This window comes from Ovis canadensis, chromosome 15 (genome assembly GCF_042477335.2).
Source record: "Ovis canadensis isolate MfBH-ARS-UI-01 breed Bighorn chromosome 15, ARS-UI_OviCan_v2, whole genome shotgun sequence".
Lineage (NCBI taxonomy): Eukaryota > Metazoa > Chordata > Mammalia > Artiodactyla > Bovidae > Ovis > Ovis canadensis.
This window is the reverse complement of record NC_091259.1, coordinates 83,370,529-83,388,845: the sequence shown is the minus strand read 5'-3', so window position 1 is coordinate 83,388,845 and position 18,317 is coordinate 83,370,529. Positions and strand designations below refer to the sequence as shown.

The 18,317-nt window shown below is 55.1% G+C and overlaps 2 protein-coding genes across 3 annotated transcripts in view; both read right to left on the bottom strand.

Annotated features, from left to right (window-relative positions):
- Positions 1–1,877, bottom strand: part of DGKZ (diacylglycerol kinase zeta) — a 44,984-nt gene extending 43,107 nt beyond the window's left edge. For both annotated transcript variants that reach the window (XM_069553990.1, XM_069553991.1), the window contains exon 1: positions 1,189–1,877. In XM_069553990.1, the coding sequence (XP_069410091.1) occupies positions 1,189–1,379 (191 nt within the window). In that variant the 5' untranslated portion in view covers positions 1,380–1,877. The remainder of the gene's footprint in view (positions 1–1,188) is intronic.
- A 9,808-nt stretch (positions 1,878–11,685) lies between these two features.
- CREB3L1 (cAMP responsive element binding protein 3 like 1) overlaps positions 11,686–18,317 on the bottom strand; it is a 38,040-nt gene continuing 31,408 nt past the window's right edge. The window contains exons 8-12 of the mRNA XM_069554009.1: positions 18,032–18,100; positions 16,092–16,191; positions 15,083–15,209; positions 12,625–12,892; positions 11,686–12,438 (exon numbers count right to left, since the gene is read on the bottom strand). Coding sequence (XP_069410110.1) covers positions 12,402–12,438; positions 12,625–12,892; positions 15,083–15,209; positions 16,092–16,191; positions 18,032–18,100 — 601 coding nt within the window. The 3' untranslated portion in view covers positions 11,686–12,401. The remainder of the gene's footprint in view (positions 12,439–12,624; positions 12,893–15,082; positions 15,210–16,091; positions 16,192–18,031; positions 18,101–18,317) is intronic.

Here is an 18,317-nt window from a genome sequence, read left to right as displayed (position 1 = left end):
TCATAGCTATTAAAAATATTGGAGTACAGGACTCCCTGGTGGTCCAGTGGCTAAGTCTCTATGCTCCCAAAGCAAGGGGGCCTGGGTTCGATTTTTGATCAGGGAACTAGATCTCACATCCCGCAACTAAGATCCAGTGCAGCCAAATAAATAAACGTAAATATATATTAAAAAAAAAAAAGTTGGAGTCCTTCAAGCTCCCAGGACTGGTCAGTTTTAGGATATTCCTTCCCAGAAGCCCTGGGGAGGAGCAGGGCAGCCTCACACATCTCAAGTCCTCAGGGTTGTGGACAGTTAGGAGATCCCTCTAACCATGCTGATGGCTTCAAGGACTGCAGATACCTTCATGTCCCTGCCGGACCCCCCAAAGGTCACTCTGAGCCAGGGGTTTTTGAGAGAGGCAGCAAGTCCTGGTTGAGGCTGTGATCTGGGAGAGACGGGATGGTAAAGGCTGTCCTTGCCCTGCCTCCACCAGGCTTGGACCCCTTCCCTGTGTAACTTACCCACCCTTACTTGAGCGGCAGTCCTCCCCGCACCCCATCCCAAATCAGAAAAGTGGTCCCTGGGGCCTGCTGCTCCAGCTGATTCCTCTGGGCACAGGTGAAGGTAGGGTGGGAGGGCAAGTTTCAGGCTGCCACCGGGATGCCAGGGAGGATCTGTGTGGGCAGAGGGGTCCACGGGGCGGGGGGGGCGGGGGAGGGATTCCTTCCTTTTCTCTAGGCAGCAGGGTCTCAGCCATGGTGGCAGAGAGCGCCATCTCAGTCACTTCCACAGGCCAGCGCCTAGCATAGGGTCAGCCCCCGGGAAAGTTCAAGTAAGGCCTATTGAATGAATAGAGGGGGTCCCTCTTTTCCCCAGAAGAAGGGCGGGGGGCATCTCCTGGGTCTCCCCAGCAGACAGAGGTTTGTAAGGATCATATCTTGATTCTTTTCCCCCCTCAACACCCAGTACAGAGCCTGACAGGCAGCTGGCATTGGTAACTCCACGTTGAATGAATAGGGCTTTCACTGTCCATTAGAGGAAGGGCCACAGAAGCTCCCCGCTGGACACAGAGGACAGAGACCCCCCCTGGTAGTTGATTCTGAACCCCAAGGCCTAGAGCAGTGCCAGGCAGGCGCTCAATGAGTCTTGATGGAAGGCGGGGGTGGTCCCAAGCGGCGGGTTCCCCTCTGCCCGCATCCTCCTTACCTGTAAGACACCTGTTTCCGTAGGTGCATCTGGCGGAACCGCTCCTCCACCGGAGGTCCGGCGGCCGCGTCCCGGGGTGCCTCGGCCTCCTGGCCTCGCCGGCAGCGCCTTCGTACCACCTCCTCCTCGGCCGCCCGGCCGCCACCAGCCCCGTCCCCGCGGGGCCCTCCGCCGCCCGGCCCCTCGGCCATCCTGCGGCCGCCCGCTTCCCGCGGCTCCGGCGGCCTTTCGGGGTTCCCTGCTCAAGTTCAGTCTCCCTTGCTTCTGAGCCCGGGGCCGCGAGGCGGGGGTTGGGGGGTGGGGAGCGCGCGGTCCCGCACGTCCCTCCCGACGTCCGGGGCTCAGACGGCGACTGGGCGCCGCGCCCGGGAAGGGCCGGCTGGGAGCCTCCGGCGCCCCTCGGGGGAGCGGTCTTGGCGGGTGTCGGGGTGCTGCGTGGTGAGCGCTGGGGGCGTCCCCCGGACGGCTGCAGCCGGATCCCGGGCGCTGAGCGCGCTCCTGCGGCCGAAGCAGCCGCTGCCGCGCACCCGAGCTGTCACCTTAGAGACACCCGCCCGCCCGCGGGGTACCGGGGAGGGCGCCTCCCCGCCCCGCCAGCCCGGCTCGGGCACCGGAGGAGCGAGCCCGGCCCGGCCGCGGCGGGCACGATCCCGGCCCCGGGCGCCCGCCAAAGCCCACCCCCGGACCCCCGCCCCTGTACCCCGCCGCCCGGCAGCTGCCAATCATCGGCCCGCCCGTCACTCAGAGGCAGTGATGCACCCCTCTCGGCCCGCGCTTTCCGGCTTCGGCATTCGCCGCGGCGGCGGGCAGGGGGGTAGGAGGGGGGCAATGTTGGCGGGGGCGGTGACAGGAGCTGGCTTTAACCCCGTCGGTGCCATGGGACTTGAGAGACCCAATTAGATTTGAAGACGGGGCACAGGAAGGGCAACGTGAGCCGGGATGCCTTGAACTTGAGGATGGACTTGATTGCAGGTAAAGTGTTAGCTCTCTAGGCCTAGCTCTCTGCTGAACCCTGCCCAGATGTTAGTGGGTGTGGGATGGAGAGCCTGCGGCTTCCTGTGGCCTGTCGCCTGAAAGCCCTGGGCCAGAGTCTCCCAGAAGATTGAATCTGTCTCTGGGTTGGGAGAAGGGAGAACCCAACTCAGGAAGGAAAGACTAGCGGTCTCTTTGAGGTTCATCTTCTTCCCCATGGAAACCCCATGGTTCCTCCTTACAGCATCTCCTCTTGTCCTTGGGGTGTTCTGCACTTGAACCTTTCATCTGACTGATGGCAGGACCCTGGGTAACTTCTCAGATCTAATGCCTCCTTATCCACTACCCTAGGCTCATCTTTCTGAAGTTGACATTTTGATTTCTGGTGGCCTGCAACGGCTTGGAACAGGGCTTGGGTTCCCAGCCAGAGATTGGGGCTGGATTGCGGCAGCGAAAGCACCAGATCATAGCCCCTAGACCAGTGATCAGTGCCAGGGGCCCTCACCCAAGACAGACAGTATCGAAGCAAGTGGAGTATTTATTAAGAGGAAAAGAGTACAGTACTTGCAAATAGACACACAGGCAGACTAGAGGAAGAGTCCCTGAGTCGTGCCCCGTGGCAGTTTGAATTACTTGTATGGGGTGTTTCTCCTGGGTTTCCTTTGGCCAGTCATTCTGGTTTGCCTGGTTCCAAGTCCGAATTTGGCAGATCTCAAGATCCTTGAATGTGTGCACACGCTTCTCTAAGCCAAGGTGGATTCTACCGCAGAGGGTATTGGTAGAACATGCCTTGGCATAACTCACCCTTTGACCTCCAAGGAGCCTTTTCTGCACCTGGCAGTCTAAGAGGTCTCCTGACTTGAGAATGAGAAATATGTGGTCTGGGCAGGGCCTAGCTGCCTCTGTTAATCGTCCTGCTGTTCTCTTGGAGTTTCGGCCCACAGGGATTAATCTCCAATCGCTTTACCCTGGGGGAGTGGGGGACCCAATCTACCTCCTGCCTCGCTTTGACCACAGCATTTACTCTCTCTCCGCAGTTTTTAGTGCCCTCCCACCCTGCCTGAGCTTAGCCTGGCATTCAAGGCCTGCCTTCACCTCCCCACAGCCTATTCTCCAGTCCCATCCATTTCCTTCCGCTCATCTGTGTTCCTTATTCTGGGAATTGGCATCAGCCCTGTATAACATCGTTCATCTGAAATCTTCTGTTGCTGGACTTCAAATTTGATCCGCTGAAATGCCGCCGCCTCTAGGAAGTCTCCCTGGATGGCCCCAGCTGAAAGGCACTCTTTTTCTTCCCGGGCCCCCTTGCCCTCTGCAGCCGGTGTCTAGTCTAGTTTGTCTTATCTCTCCCCACTGTCTGTGAGCCCCGGAAGGTGGGAGGGACCAGACTCTCAGAGGTGGAGAGCAGATTACAGAGGGGGAGAGCTGCACTGCTCGAGGCTCCTCCAGCTCTCACCAGCCCTGCAGTGGCTGTCCCGCTCCGAGCCTTTGCTCATGTTGTTCCCATTGCCGGCAGGATGTCCCTTTCTCTGAAATCCTGCCCATCTGTCGAGGCCATTCTCGGATGCCGCATCCCCCATAAGGCCCTCCCCGAGACTCCACTACAGACGTTGTCTCCCTCCTACAGCCCTGTAACTGCTTCCTGGGCCCCTCTCCGGGCATTCCCCTTCACCCTCTAACAATAACTAACATCTCATTTGATTCTTACCACAAGCCCGGGTGGTAGATGCTATCGCTTCCTCCATGTTACAGATGAGGACCCTGAGATGTCATTCAAGTGATTTATTTGCTCCAAGATGGCTCAGGTGAGGTGAGTGAGTGGCGAGCCAGGGTTTAAATCTAGGTCTTTTGGCCCCAGAACTCATGCCTTTCCCCACTTCCTCTGGGCTGCCTGCCACACAGTACCAGCCTCACGTTGGCCTGTTTCCCTCATCTTTAAATGCCCCAAAGGCAGCTGCCACCATTCTGCCTTCCCCCTCTCTTCTGGTCTATCAATTCCATGTTGGATGAATGGAATAAATGGAATTGCATTAAGCATCTTGACCACTGGGGAGCTTGCACTGGAAAGCTGAGTTCTAAAGAAGTCCTGCCGCGGGGTAGGCGGTGCAGGAGTAGGGAGTGAGGGAGTGAGGCCCTTGAGAGCTCCTCCCTGCCCCCACATCTTTGCCCCTGAGATGGCCTCTAGGATTGCTAATTTTCCAAACAGCCAGACCCGGGGTAGCCTCCTATACCGAGAATTATGGTCGTTCTGCTGGATTTGACATTCCTTCACAGCTGCTTAGCTGCTGAGTGTCCAGGTCGGTTTTTTGGTTGACTCTTTGCCGAGCTAGCCCCTCTCAATCCTTTTTAAATGGAAGCTTCTCCCCTGTGTCCTCACATCTCCCCCACTTAGGACCAGCTGCTGACTGCGTTATTTTTTTAGCTGTGTAGCTCTGCCCTCTTCCCAAGAAAGGGAAGAATGAAAGCCTCCCTCCCCCGCCACCAGCCTGACCACCTTCTGCGGCCTCTCCTAGCTGCAGCTGGCTCCTTGCTTGCCTCTGCACTCAGAAAATAATAGCTAATGCCTTTTGAGTGTTTACTGCCTAACTGACCTTGTGCTAAGAACTTCATGGGCAAGCTTTCAATTACCCCTCACAGCAGTTTTATGAGGGTGGGTACTATTTTACAGACGAGGATGCTGAGGCTTTGAGAGGTTTGTTTGGTCGTTTGCCAAGGTCACGCACAGAAGTGAAGCAGGAAGGTCAGATGCACGCTCTTAACTGTCACTCAGATGACCAAGAGACTCAGGCTTCCTTGAAGGTGAGTTCCCAGCCTGTCTCCTCCCTCCTAGTGCCCCAAGGGGCACATGTTACCCTCATCAAGTAGGTGCCCCATTTGGTGAGATGGCTTCTGGGGTGGTCCACTCTCTGGAATTGGAGCCTTGCCCCAGCCCATCCCAGCTCTGGGGCATCACTCATAGCCGCTCTCCATGCTGACAGAGCTTTGGTTTCCAGGTGTAACAAAGGGTTTGTTGTGGCAATCTGAGCAGGGTGACTGGCCTCATGCAAGCCACATGTGTGTGTGTGTGTGTGTCAGTGCCAGCTGCCAGGGCTGACAGTACAGTGCAAAGGCTGCAGTTCCATCACTGGGGACATCCTGGGGAGGGGCCCCCTTAGGGACAGTGACACAGTGCTGAGGAGGCGGAAGTCAACAGGTGGCTTGCATGAGGGAGGTAATCCTGATTTCCAACACAGGCGGAGAGGACTGGCTGGGCTGGATGGGCACGATGACTGCAGATGACCACGACTTGACCCCTGGGCTCCAGGAAGCCCCCCAGTGTGCTTGGATCTTATGCCAGATTAAGAGCTAGGTTGGGGGAAAGGAAGGTGGAAGGGGTGCTGGGGTGAGAGCTGGAGAGCCGGAGGGGCAACATGAGCTCTGAAGCCAAACAGATCTGTCTTCTTTTTGCAGTTTTCTTTCTTTGTTTATATTTGGCTGTGCTGGGTCTTCATTGCTGCAAAGGCTTTTCCCTAGTTGTGGCGGGCTACTTGTGGTTTGCGGGCTTCTCACTGCGGCAGCTCTTCGTATGGCAGAGGACAGGCTCAAGGGCGCGTGCGCTCAGTAACTGCAGCTCACCGGCCCCTCTGCATGCGGGATCTTCCCAGGTCAGGGATCGAACCCGTGTCTCCTGCCTTGGCAGGTGGATTCTTTCCTGCTGAGCCAGCAGGAAAGCCCCAGACCTGTCTTCAAATATCCACTTTGCCACTTACTTGCTGTATGACCTTGGTCAAGTCATTTCACCTCTCTGAATCCCATGTTCTTCAGTTGTAAAAATGCTCTAAGCTCTAAGCTCCCTAAGTGGGACTTCTAAAGTTCTCAGTCCAATGCCTGGCAGATGGTCACAAATCAATAATGAGAGGATGCTAGATTTCAAGCTCTTTGCTATCAGGAACTGGGCCTTGTTTGTGCTCCAAGGTCATCATGGTTCCGTGCATGTAAGAGATACCCTATACATATTTGTGGGTCCCATTCCTCTGAGCAACTATTTCAAACTTTGCCCCTCGCCCCCCAGTGCAGCTCCCATGCTCACCCTCCCCGTTGTCTTGTTCTCAAACTTCACAGTCACAGGGGATTTCCCTCGTTTCCTGTCTCTCCAGGTTCTTCAGTCACACAGTGCCCTCCATTTCCATCTAGGCTTCTCCAGGCCAAAGTGGGTCTTTCCACCTGCTCCCTGCATCCCTTCCCTTCCTGCACTCCCCCTCCCATCAGCCGTCATCTTCCCTCTCTGTTGACTCCTTGTCTTCTAGACATTATTGTTGTTCGATTGCTCAGTCATCTCCAACTCTTTGTGACCCCATCGACTGAAGCGCACCAGGCTCCCCTGTCCTTCACCATCTCCCAGAGTTTGCTCAAACTCATGTCCATTGAGTCGATGATGCCATCCAACCATCCCATCCTCTGTGGCCCCCTTCTCCTCCTGCCCTCAATCTTTTCCAGTATCAGGATCTCTTCCAATGAGTCAGCTCTTTGTGTCAGGTGGCCAAACCATTAGAGCTTCAGCTTCAGCATCGGTCCTTCCAATGAACATTCAGGGTTGATTTCCTTTAGGATGGACTGGTTGGATCTCCTTGCTGTCCAAGGGACTCTCAAGAGTCTTTTCCAGCACCAGTTCGAAAGCATCAATTCCTTGGCGCTCAGCCTTCTTTATGGTCCAACTCTCACATCCAGATAAGCAGGGTGACAATACACAGCCTTGACATACTCCTTTCCCAATTTGGAACCAGTCTGTGGTTCCATGTCCGGTTCCAGCTGTTGCTTCTTGACCTGCATACAGGTTTCTCAGGAGGCAGGTAAGGTGATCTGATATTCCCATCTCTTTAAGAAATTTCCACAGTTTGTTGTGTTCCACACGGTCAAAGGCTTTAGCGTAGCCAATGAAGCAGAAGACGTTTTTCTAGAAGTAATCGTGGTCATCTCTCCCTCATCAGAAAGAGCAGTCCCAAAGTGCTCTTGATCACCCCAACAGCCGCCTCTTGATGCCACCCTCAGTGACCTGTGTCACTGCACCCCGGCTGCTTCAGTCTTCACATCCCCCCCACCTGTTCTCATCTCCACCCGAGTCTCCCTTCTGGCTCAGTTCTACCCTACACAGCTCCAGACACAGCCACTGGTGATCTCATTATCGAAGCGAATGGACACCTTGTCTTCTGATCTTTCCCAACCGCTCAGACGGCATCTGACAGCTGTGAGCTCTGCTCCTGGAAGCTCTCTCCGTCAGTTTCCGAGACACTCACCTCTCCCAGCTTTTCTCCCCTCTCTGCCCATTCCTGCACAGCCTTCCTGTTTTCTCCTCTTCTTCCACTGTCTCCTAACATCCACCTTCCCTGAAGTTCCGCCCCAAGTCTCTTTTCCCTTTACGCAGATCCAAGATGTTAACATACCACCTGGATGCTGACAAGTTCCTAATCTCTGCCTGGGATCCCTCTCTGCCAAGTCCTAGACGTGCATGCTAATGTGAACACTCTACAGGCAGCTCAAGTGCAAGATGTGCTCAAATGAATTCTTTTTCTCTCCAAACCTGCTCCTCCTCTGGCTTTCCCTGTCTCAGTAAATGGTCTTATCCGCCACCATGACCTCGAAGTCAGACATCTAAATGTCGTGCCAGGCTCCAGCCTCACTCTTGCACCCCACAGCCAGTTTGATGTCAAAGCCTGTTGATAATTCCTTCTAATTATCTCTGGAATCTGTCTCATCTTCACTCTATCCCCCATAGAGCCTCAGGACAGGCAAATCTGATTATCTCACTCTCTGGTTTAAAAACATTCAGTAACTCTCTATCACCTTCAGGAGAAAATGTCTTTTCTCTTTAGATCCCTGCAAGGGCCACAGTTTCCATCAGGGCCAGGAGGAGGGTGAGGCAAGTGTGACGCGTTAGAGTGCCACATTTAAGGAGGTGCTCATTCCCAGGGCTGTACAAGCGCCTCCTTAAAGTCTGCACTCTAGCCACCCCTTTGCCTCACCCCAGTCCTAGCCCAGCTCTTCATGGCTACATGTCTGCATGATATTCTCTGCACCCCAAACACTCTAAGCCCTTCTGTACCTCACTGACTCCTACCCACCCTATAAGACTCAGTCAAGGGACTTTCCTGGTGGTCCAGTAATTAAGAATCCACCCTGCAATGCAGGGGTGTGAGTTTGATACTTGATCAAAGAACTAAGATCCCACATGCCGTGGAACCAAAACTAGAGAGCCCGTGCACCTCAAAGAAGTATCCTGCATGTTGCAACAAAGATCCTGAGCGCCGCAACTAAGACCTGATGTAGCCTAATATACACATAAGCATATACAAAAAAAACCCAGTCAAAGGCCACCTCCTCCAAGTTGCCCTCCCTGATCCATGGAATCCAGACTACATGACAGTCTTCTGTATTTCTTTAGCAACCCCCATCACACTGGGCCTGATGACTGGTTCACTTCCCAGCCGCCTCCACAATCCTGGGGGACCTTTGAAAGCAGTTTGTTGAGTGACTAATAGAGGGAATGGATGAATCAATCAGGAAAGGGGGTTGAGCTAAAAGTTCTTGTTAATAATAATCATAGCTTTGGCCCAGAGCCCGGACTTGAATGCTTTTGCTTTAAAAGGCCTGCATATTTTAGCAGTTAAAACTGATGCCCTGCAGCAGGCAATGAGGTCCCCATCAAGTGGTCAAGATGAGGCTGTGGGAGAATGGGGAGAGAGGATGGGCCTTGAAGGCCAGTCCCAAAGCTCTAGAGTTCTGTCTGGTCTTGTCCATCTTTGCTTCTGGTGGGCAGCTGACCCAGGCAGCTGATCCCACCATAGTCCCTGCTTCCGAGTATGAAAGTATCATGCTTGTGAGATAAACGTCGACATCCAGGCATTTGAGGCCTTCTGGCTCTGGCCCCTGATCGCTATCCAGCCTCAGTTCTCAGCATTCTTGCTGCCTACCTTCCAGCTATTCTGAACTATTTGTGATTTTCTTGAAGTTTTCCTGCTCTCTCTCCCACCTTCGAGGGCTTTGCCCGCGCTATTTCTTTCTGGGATGCCCCTTTGTCTCTCCGGTCTACTTCCAACAGTCTTTCATGTCACCTACTTCGGGAAGCCTTTGCTGCTTGTCTGGGGGAGGAACCCTCTTCTGTGCTGTAACAGCACCCCTAGCTTGGCCCTTAGCTCATTGTACAGATACAGTCTGCAAAGGCACAGCTAGGGACTTCCTCATGCTAAGACTCTGTGCTCCCAATGAAGGGGGCCAGGGTTCGATCCCTGGTCAGGGAACTCGATCCCACATACTGAAACCAAGAGTCTACACAACACATGCCACGCAAGACCCAGTACAGCCAAACAAATAAGTAGATAAATAGTTTATATATGTGTGTGTGTAATTTAAAAGGGGCTTCCCTGGTAGCTCAGATGGTAAAGAATCTGCCTGCAATGCAGGAGACCTGGGTTTGATCCCTGGGTTGGGAAGATCCCCTGGAGAAGGGAATGGCAACCCACTCCAGTATTCTTGCCTGGAGAACTCCATAGACAGACCATGGGGTCACAAAGAGCCAGACCTGACTGAGCAACTCACACACACATATGTTAAAGGCACAGTTACTCTTTCTCAGAGCCAGTGCGCACTGGGTCCCTTTCTAAACAGCTCACTGAATTCCCATAACCTCATGCACTGAATGTTATTTATATTCTTTTCTTACAGGTGGGGAACTGGAGGCTCAGGGAGTTTCAGGTTATGTGGCGGCTTAGTTTCCTACACTGCGTAACGAATTACAACAAATACGGAGGCTTAAAACAACACAGGTGTGACCTCCATGTCTGTGGCTCAGGGCACAGCTCAGCTGGGTCCTGTGCTCAGGCCCTCCCCAGGTGACTACCCAGGTGTTGGCTGGGTGGGAGCCTCATCTGGAGCTGGGGGTCCTCTTCTAAGCTGCTCAGGTGGTTGGCAGAATCCAGTGGCTTGCCTCCAGAGTGTGAGAGCCTAGAGGCCACCCTCTCCATGTGGTACGAAACATGGCTGTTTGCTTCTTTAGGGCCATTAGGAGACTCTCTCTTTGGGAAGGGCTCAGTCCCTCTTTTTGGAGAAGGCAATGGCACCCCACTCCAGTACTCTTGCCTGGAAAATCCCATGGACGGAGGAGCCTGGTAGGCTGCCGTCCATGGGGTTGCTAAGAGTCGGACACGACTGAGCGACTTCACTTTCACTTTTCACTTTCATGCATTGGAGAAGGAAATGGCAACCCACTCCAGTGTTCTTGCCTGGAAAATCCTAGGGACGCGGGAGCCTGGGGGGCTGCCGTCTATGGGGTCGCACAGAGTCGGAGACGACTGAAGCGACTTAGCAGCAGCAGCGGCAGCAGTCCCTCTTTGAATCGCTTTCACCCGATTAAGTCAGGTGCATCCAGGGTGGTCTCCCTTAAAAAATTTTTTTATTTATTATTTCTTTGCTTGGCCACCTCACATCCTATTTGTGGCATGCGAGATCTAGTTCCCTGACCAGGGGTCGAAACTAGGGCCCCCTACATTGGGGGCACGGAGTCTTAGTCGCTGGACCACCAGGGAAGTGAATTAACTCAGTGAATTAACTCCCTTTGAATTAACTCAGAATCAACTGATTTGGGACCTTCATTACACCTGCAAAATCCCTTTACTTTTTCATTGAAAGGTCACCTAACTATGGGAGTGGCATCCCTGACACGCACAGGTTCCCCCCCGCCCCAGACCCTAGGGGAAGGGATGACCCTGGGTGTGCACCCCAGGAGGCAGGATCCCTGGAGCCCATGTTGGAATTCTGCCCACTGCACATGGCTAGCAAGTGACGGTTCCAGTAGCCAAAGGCAGCTCTTTTCCCTCTGAAGTGTGCTCCTCTAATGCAGATGAGGCAAAGATAACAGAAAGTAAGAAATGGGCAGGAAAGAGGAGGAGCAACCTGGGTACCGTGTGTACGGTGCCGAGGACAGCGTCTGGCTACCCCGGACACTGAGTGCTCACCGTTCCCACCCTTAAAGGCCCACCCGGTGACCTATATGCCTCTCTGCTTCCACACACAGTAGTGGTAGGAGCCAGGAGGAGCCTTGGGGTATGGGGATTGTAGCAGAATTCTTTCACTATCTGATTTGAATTCTGTGTCTGGCTGGAGGAGGGAACCCAGTACAAACGCCTTCTCAAACCCCTCACTCTCGATCACTACTGATCAGAATATAAAATAAATTTGCGTGTGTGCTAAGTTCCTTCAGGCCCATCTGACTCTTTGCAGCCCTATGGACCATAGCCCACCAGGCTCCTCTATCCATGGGATTCTCTAGGCAAGAACACTGGAGTCATAGCCATCCATCCTCCAGGGAATCTTCCCGATCTAGGGGTCGAACCGGCACCTCTTATGTCTCCTGCGTTGGCAGGCGGGTTCTTTGCCACTAGTGCCACCTGGGAAGCCCCCAGATAAACTTACCCTTCTTATTCCTTCATCTTCAGTCCCACCCTCCCCCCACCCCCACGACCCCTACCATGAAGCAAGGCACAAAGTCAGGGGTTGATGCTGCATATTTTTTTTTTTTTTACTTTTGCCTTCTTAAAGCATGTGCTGAGCTGATGGGTGAAGCGGTTTGGCAATTAAAAAGGCCCAGCGGCTTGGGCAGCGGCAAGGGGGAGGCCAGGTGAGGGGTTCTGGGTGGGAGGATCCTCTCTCCTGGGCCAGGGAGCAGCGAAGCCCGCACTAACTTCATAAAATACAAAACAAGGGAGGGTTGAAGGTAGGAGGGAGACTTGTAAAATACAATATCTTAGGGACTGGCAATAATAAAAAATAAGGTTCATTATTTACAAACAATTTCTGCTCTTGGTCTCTGTACAGTGGGGGGGAGGGGCTTAGTGAGTTGGTCTGTCGATGTGTCTGTGTGTGTGTATGCGGTCGCGGCAGGGCAGGGAGGCAGTGGTCCTCTTGGTCATTATAAGAAAGGAGGTGGGTAACCCAGTGAGTGGTTTATCTGAAAAGGACGGATGGTTGTGGGAGGGAGGGGGTGAGAACAGAGTGGTTGGCCCAAGGGAACAGTCCAAATATGGGGGGAAGGGGGGTCCCAGTCAAGATCTGGGGCAAAGAGGGGCTGGCAGGGGGTGGGGAGTGGAACCCTTTCTCCTGGGAGGGGACCCCAGGGGGCAGGGGTACGAGCCGGATCCGGGTTGGTGAGCAGGACGACCCCTCTTCTGAGTACCAGAGGGTACGCCCTGTGTCCTGGGTCTTGGCACAGCCTAGGAGAGCTTGACGGTGGTGTTGGGACCCAGATCCCTGGAGAGAGAAGAGAAGTCAGGGATGACTCTGTCTGGGGAGGACCCTCTGGCCCCTCTGCAAGCTGGGTTTGGACTTGGGAGGGATGGGGCTGCGGGAGGGTGTGGCTGACAACGCGGAAACCAGGGGTGAGCAGAGGCTGGGTGGAGCCTGGGAGCCCAGGAAGGGAAGGGGCCACCCACCCACCTCTCGTGGAACCACTCCTTAGGGTGGGAGAAGTCAGGGCCCGTGCTGTTCCCACCGACGTCCTTTGGCCAGGCCTCACTCAGGTACTTGCTGGTCTCGTGGGTGCTGTCCAGGTGGTCATGTTGCAGGTGGTCCTGGGGTCGCTGCTCCACCGGCCCCCCGGGCTTGATCTCCCAGCCATCCGGGGGCTCCACGGGCAGCAGGGCACTGCGGCCATCCTCCCATGAGCCCGCTCCCTCGTCGTAGAACAGGAGGCTCCGGGAGGGCACTGGAGAAGGAGCTCAGGGTGAGCCATGGTGCCAAGGCTCCCTCCCTGTCTAGGCCACATTCAGCGCCCAGTGGTCAAGGACCTGGGCCCTGGACTCTTTCAGGCCTGGATCTGAATCCAGCTCAAATGATTCCCAGCTGTGTGACTGCAGGCAAGCCATGCCTTTGCTTTCACCTTTCTGAGCTTGCTCATCTGTAAAATAGGAATACTAGGGGCCAACCTCCTGTCGATGTGAGGTTTAAATGAGATAACAGAGTGACTGAAGCTGCACTCAGAGCCAGTTAGCGCTCCCTAAGCAGAGGGCACTGGGTTGGGGCATCTGAGAGCTGGGTTCTCATCCTACTGAACCACTCTCTTCCTGTGAGACCTTGAATAAACCTTTTCCCCATTTGAGGCCCCAGTTTACCCCTCAGAGAGATGAGGAAAAGAGAAAACACATTTGTTGGATATCTACCATGCCTATCAGACATTGTCGGCATCCTTTAACCTATATCAAATCATTAACAGAAACTCTCAGAATGAGATATTTTTAGGTGCATTTCAGAAAACAGGCCATTGAGGCTCCAGGTTGTCAGGGGCGCTGTCCCGGCCTAAGGAAGATGCACTGCGGCCGAGCTGCAGACCCTGGCCCGCCTGGCTCCAGGAGCCACCAGCACCCTCCTCACTCTTGGGGCCCTGACCTCACGGTCTGCCTGAGCAGGGCCCCTGCCTCTGTGCGCTGCCCCAGCTCCGTGGGCCAGCCTGCTCCAGGGCTCACTTCCTCCTCTTCGCCCTGCGGGGACCCTGAGCCTGAAACCCACTGCGCTCACTCTGAGGGGCTCATTCATTCCTGCGCTCCTCTGGCTCCTCTGACTCTGCTTTTGTCCAGCAACACGCCTCCCCTGCCCCCTAACCCCACTCCCCCAGTTTCCATTCCTTCCTTTCCAGGTCCTCTGTGCCTCCAATCACACAGACCCCTCTGGCCTTAAGGAAACGGACATGTGCCTCTCAGGAACTTACATCCCTGCCACCCACCTCCCTTAGCAACTGCCTCTTCTCTGGCTGCTCTGGTCCAGGGAGGGGTTTTCACTCCTCGCTTCTGCTTCCTCTTCCCCTAACCCTCCCCACGGCCTCAAGGCCCTGCAGGCCCAACTCATTCTTCCTGCAGCATCCCTCCTTCTTGAAACTCACTCCCGTCAGCTCCTCGCTCCCTCCAACCTCCCATCTGTTTCCTTTTCCTCCCCCTGCCCTGCTGGATGGTGCGCTCCAGGAGGCCATGAGGGACTGTCTGGAAGTCCCTCTGAAGGTCTGTCTGGAGCATCCTCTGCCTCCGGAAATCCACACTATTCTTCGCTGCCCCCCGGGCTGGTTCTCCCCTTGCCACTGCGTGTTGTGTCTTTTTCTCTCCTCTTGCGAGCGCATCAGAAAGGGAGCGACTGTTGTTCGTTTAGTAAGAGCCTGCTGTGTACCAGGAACTGTACCGAGAGCCTTCATGCACCATGTCATTTCGTCTTCACAGCAAACATGCTCAATAAGCGTGGAACTGGTAACTCCCATTTTTGAGATAAGAGATTAAAATTTAGCATGCTTCAGACACATGCCCGAGGTCACGCACTTAGCGAGTGGCAGATATGACTGACTCGGAAACTCCATGTTCTTAACAGTCCTCACAAGCCCCTTGGGGTGGTAACTAGCTGAGTCCACACCACTCCCACGCTTCTGCCCATGACAGACGTTACCAGCGGATCTTGCCACTCCTGCCTGTCGATCCTGAACGGGGCCTCAGAGTCCTTCTGAACAGTGCTTCATGCAGCCACTAACATCTTATGGAAACGGCCCTGGAGCTGAAACTCACTCGCTACCCCGGTTGTAAAATCTTGATGGTGGCTTAGCAGATGCCCCCTACCAACCAGCACCATAATACATGGGGGCTAGGGTGGGAACATTCCTATCATTCCCTAAACCTCCTCCCCTGGCCAAGCCACTCCTGGGTGGGCTGGAAATCAGGGGCTCTGCACTGTAGTTCTAATTCTATAACTAATATCAAACAAATCATAGACCCTTGGGAGAGGCCTCAGTTTTCCCATCTGCAAAATGGGAAGGCAGAATGAGACGGTGTCATCCCCAGACCTGGCTCCTCACTTGCGTCTGTCTTCTGCCCAGAAGTTGGGGCTGGCGTGGGGGGAGGGCAGCCCTGCTTGGGGCACTCACTCTGACTGGCGGTGTAGATGCTGTCAGTGGCCATCGGGTCTTCCTTCACAGTCTGGGAGCCAGAGGAGAACTCAGGGAGGCAGGGCACAAGGGAGCCCAGCACCAGGACGAAGCACAGGGCTGCCACCTGGCAGTGGAGAGAGTGTGGTGGGCAGAGCTGGGCCAGGGGATGGCTGCAGCACTGGCCACCCCCAAAACCCTCCCCCCTCCATGAGCCAGTGGGGGCCAAAGGCTCATCATTTTTTCAGGAAATCTGCTCCCAGAGCCATGTGGTGGAGGAGAAGGTGGAGGCTGTCAGGCCGTCTCAGCCCACTGGAGAGGGGCCACCCCAGGCAGAGCTAGAAAAGAGAGGCAGTTGGCCAGTGTGGCTATCACCTCTGGGGTGGAAAGGAATCAGGAAAGGAAGGAAGGAGTAGGTGCTGGAGGAGATTGAGGCTGGGGCAAGGGACGGGGACATATCTTCACACCAGATTCCCAGCAGGATTCCCAGGAAGACTGGCCAGCATGGGGAGCTAAGAGTCACAGAGCCCAAACAGCTGTCTCTACTCCAGCTTTGCCACCTGACAGCTCCAGGATCTCAGAGGGCCCGGGGGCAGTGATTAACCCGGAGGCAACAGGCTGTACAGCTACAGGGAACGTGGAAAGGAGCTAGCAGAGGCTCTGGCCACAGCCTGGACACCACACCAGGCATGTAGAGAGACAGGCCCATATCTCCCCGCATCGCCCCAGGCCCATCCCCGCACTGGGTCCTCAGAGGCGCCGTCCTCATTGCGCCCGGCCTGACATCCCCTAGCAGGGTTAGTGTGAGTCCCTATGCATCCAGACCGTGTCAGAACTGGTCAGGGAAGGTCATGTTCCAGAAGGTTCCACGGGCTTTGGTGAAAGAGGCGGGGGTCTGCTGGAGCCAGGGCACTGACAGCTCTGCACACCACCCCCCAGGCCCCCGGAAAGCCGGCCTTGGGGGAGACCGGGCCTCTTGCGGCTCTGTGGGGAGGGAACAGTAACCTACCATGAGGCAGGTCCCCGTCTGGGTGGCGGCCATCTTGTAAGGTCTGGAGATCTTGCTGGTGACCAGAGTCTGGAGTTTCTGCAGCTGCTGGAGCAGAGTCCTGAGGGGGGCACAGCGGTCACCCGCGGGCTCTGCCCCAGCAGGCTGGCATCGCTGCCTCCTGGAGCTCTCCCCCGTGCGGGGTGGGAGTGGGGCACCTGGGCTGGCTCTAGACTTGGCTTCCACACCAGGTGCCCGCTTCACTCAAGGCAGAAAAGGTCACTTCCCGCTTGGCTCCTCTGTGGCGTGGCCGGGGCACCTGGCGCCCGCTTCACAGTGCATAGCTGGGTCACCCTGTGGGAGGCTTCTTCTGGCCAAAGCGGAGGTCGGAGGCGGGTCTAGCCCACCTGGGCTGAGGTCACCTTCTTCTTCTTTAACCCCGCACCAGCCGCAGCTAAACTGACCTTCCCTCCTCCTACCCTGAGCTGATAAGAAGGGCATGTCTGGCAGCCGCCTGGTACATGGTGAGGGGTGAGCGTGCGGGGAGTGGTAGCTACCATTTTTTTTGGTTAATTTTGTCACAGTTTTTGCTTTTATCACAGCACCTGTAACACTTCATTTATTTACAAATTTGTATGTCATTCCACGGGGTTGCAAAGAGTCGGACACGACTGAGCGACTGAACAACGACGTCAGTCTCTTTCGCTAACTGTGGGGGCTCCCTGAGGGCAGGGACTGGGTCCTCCCCAGCAAGGAATCAGCCCACCCTTGGTGAACAAATGTTGAATCATCTCTTCCCTCCCGCCCAGCTGGTCCATGGGGTTGCAGTTCCCAGAATGTACAGCAGGTGGCGAAATAGCTCCAAGGGCCTGGCCCTATTGGGGACCAGAGAGCAATCTGGGCCAGAGGAAGGGGGTGAGGGGCGAGGGCTCCCACCCCTCTTCCCTGAATCAGAGGGGCATTTTCCGGGTCAGTCAGGGGAGTGGCTGGATCCCACTGGAGAAGCTGGGGGAGAAGGAAGGAAAGAAGGAAAAAGCCTTCTGTTGAGTACCTGCTCCCTACCAGCTGTTGGCTGCTGCTTTAATTACTCCCGGCAAACAATTATTAAAGGCCTACTGTGGGCTCATGACTGGTCACTAACAAGAATTCAAAATAACAGCAAGAAAAAAGAAGAAGAAAAGTTAACATGAAGGGAGCATTCTCAAATGCCAAGGACAGTGCCGGCCCTTTACTTGCTAGGTCTCATCGCATCATCACATGAATCTGGGGAGATTCACTTCCATCGTCTCCATGCAGACAGAGAAACTGGGGCCCAGAGATGCATGACAGTTTTCCTGGGATCACAAAAACAGCACCCAGAGTCGTGACTTTCTGTGGCCACCACTTGCCAGGCCCTGTGTGGGCTCCAGACTGTTTCTCAAACTTAGTCGTGCACGTGAATCACTTAAGTGTGTTGCTGAAATGCAGATTCTGATTCAAGTTAAATGTGGGGAGAGGCCTGAGATTGTGCACTTCTGCAAGCCCCCAGTTGATGTTGACGTGCTGGTCTGAGAAACTCACTTTGAGTAGTAAACAGGTACATCGGTGCTCTAACTTCAGGGTGCCTCAGAATTACCTGGAGGGCTTGTTAACACATAGGTTGTGGAACCTTCCCTGGATTCAATAGGGCTGGCACAAGGCCCGGGCACAAAGCATTCCTAACAAGTGCCCAGGGGCTGCTGCTGGTCTGTATTATTACCTCATTTAAGCATCTCGACAGCCCTGTCTGGTACCTAGAGCTCTGAGTGGATAAAGGAGGATGGGAAACTGAGGGTCCCAGGCTGCAGTGCCCCTGCTTCTGGGATTCGCATCTCACTGAGCTCAGTGGCCTCTCCTCTTTCCTGCCTCCCAGAGCTATGCCAGAGCCAGCCACTGGCTGCAGAAGGGCAGGGGCCAGGGGGAACGCAGGCGGCACCACCCACCTGTTGGCATTCTCCAGGGTCTCCACCTTCTTCCACAGTTCATTGTTCTCAGATGTAAATGTCTCCACCCTGTGGGGGCCAAGCAGACACAGGCTCAGTGACAAACCCCAGACTTGGCTTCCCCCCCACTTTGGGGTCACGTGGTGTGTGGCACGCAGAATCTTAGTCCCCAACCAGGATTTGAACCCGTGCCCCCTACACTGGGAGCACAGAGTCGTAACCGCTGGGCCACCGGGGAAGTCTCTCTGCTACCCCCTTTGCCCTGCCCCCCAGCATCCTACTCCCC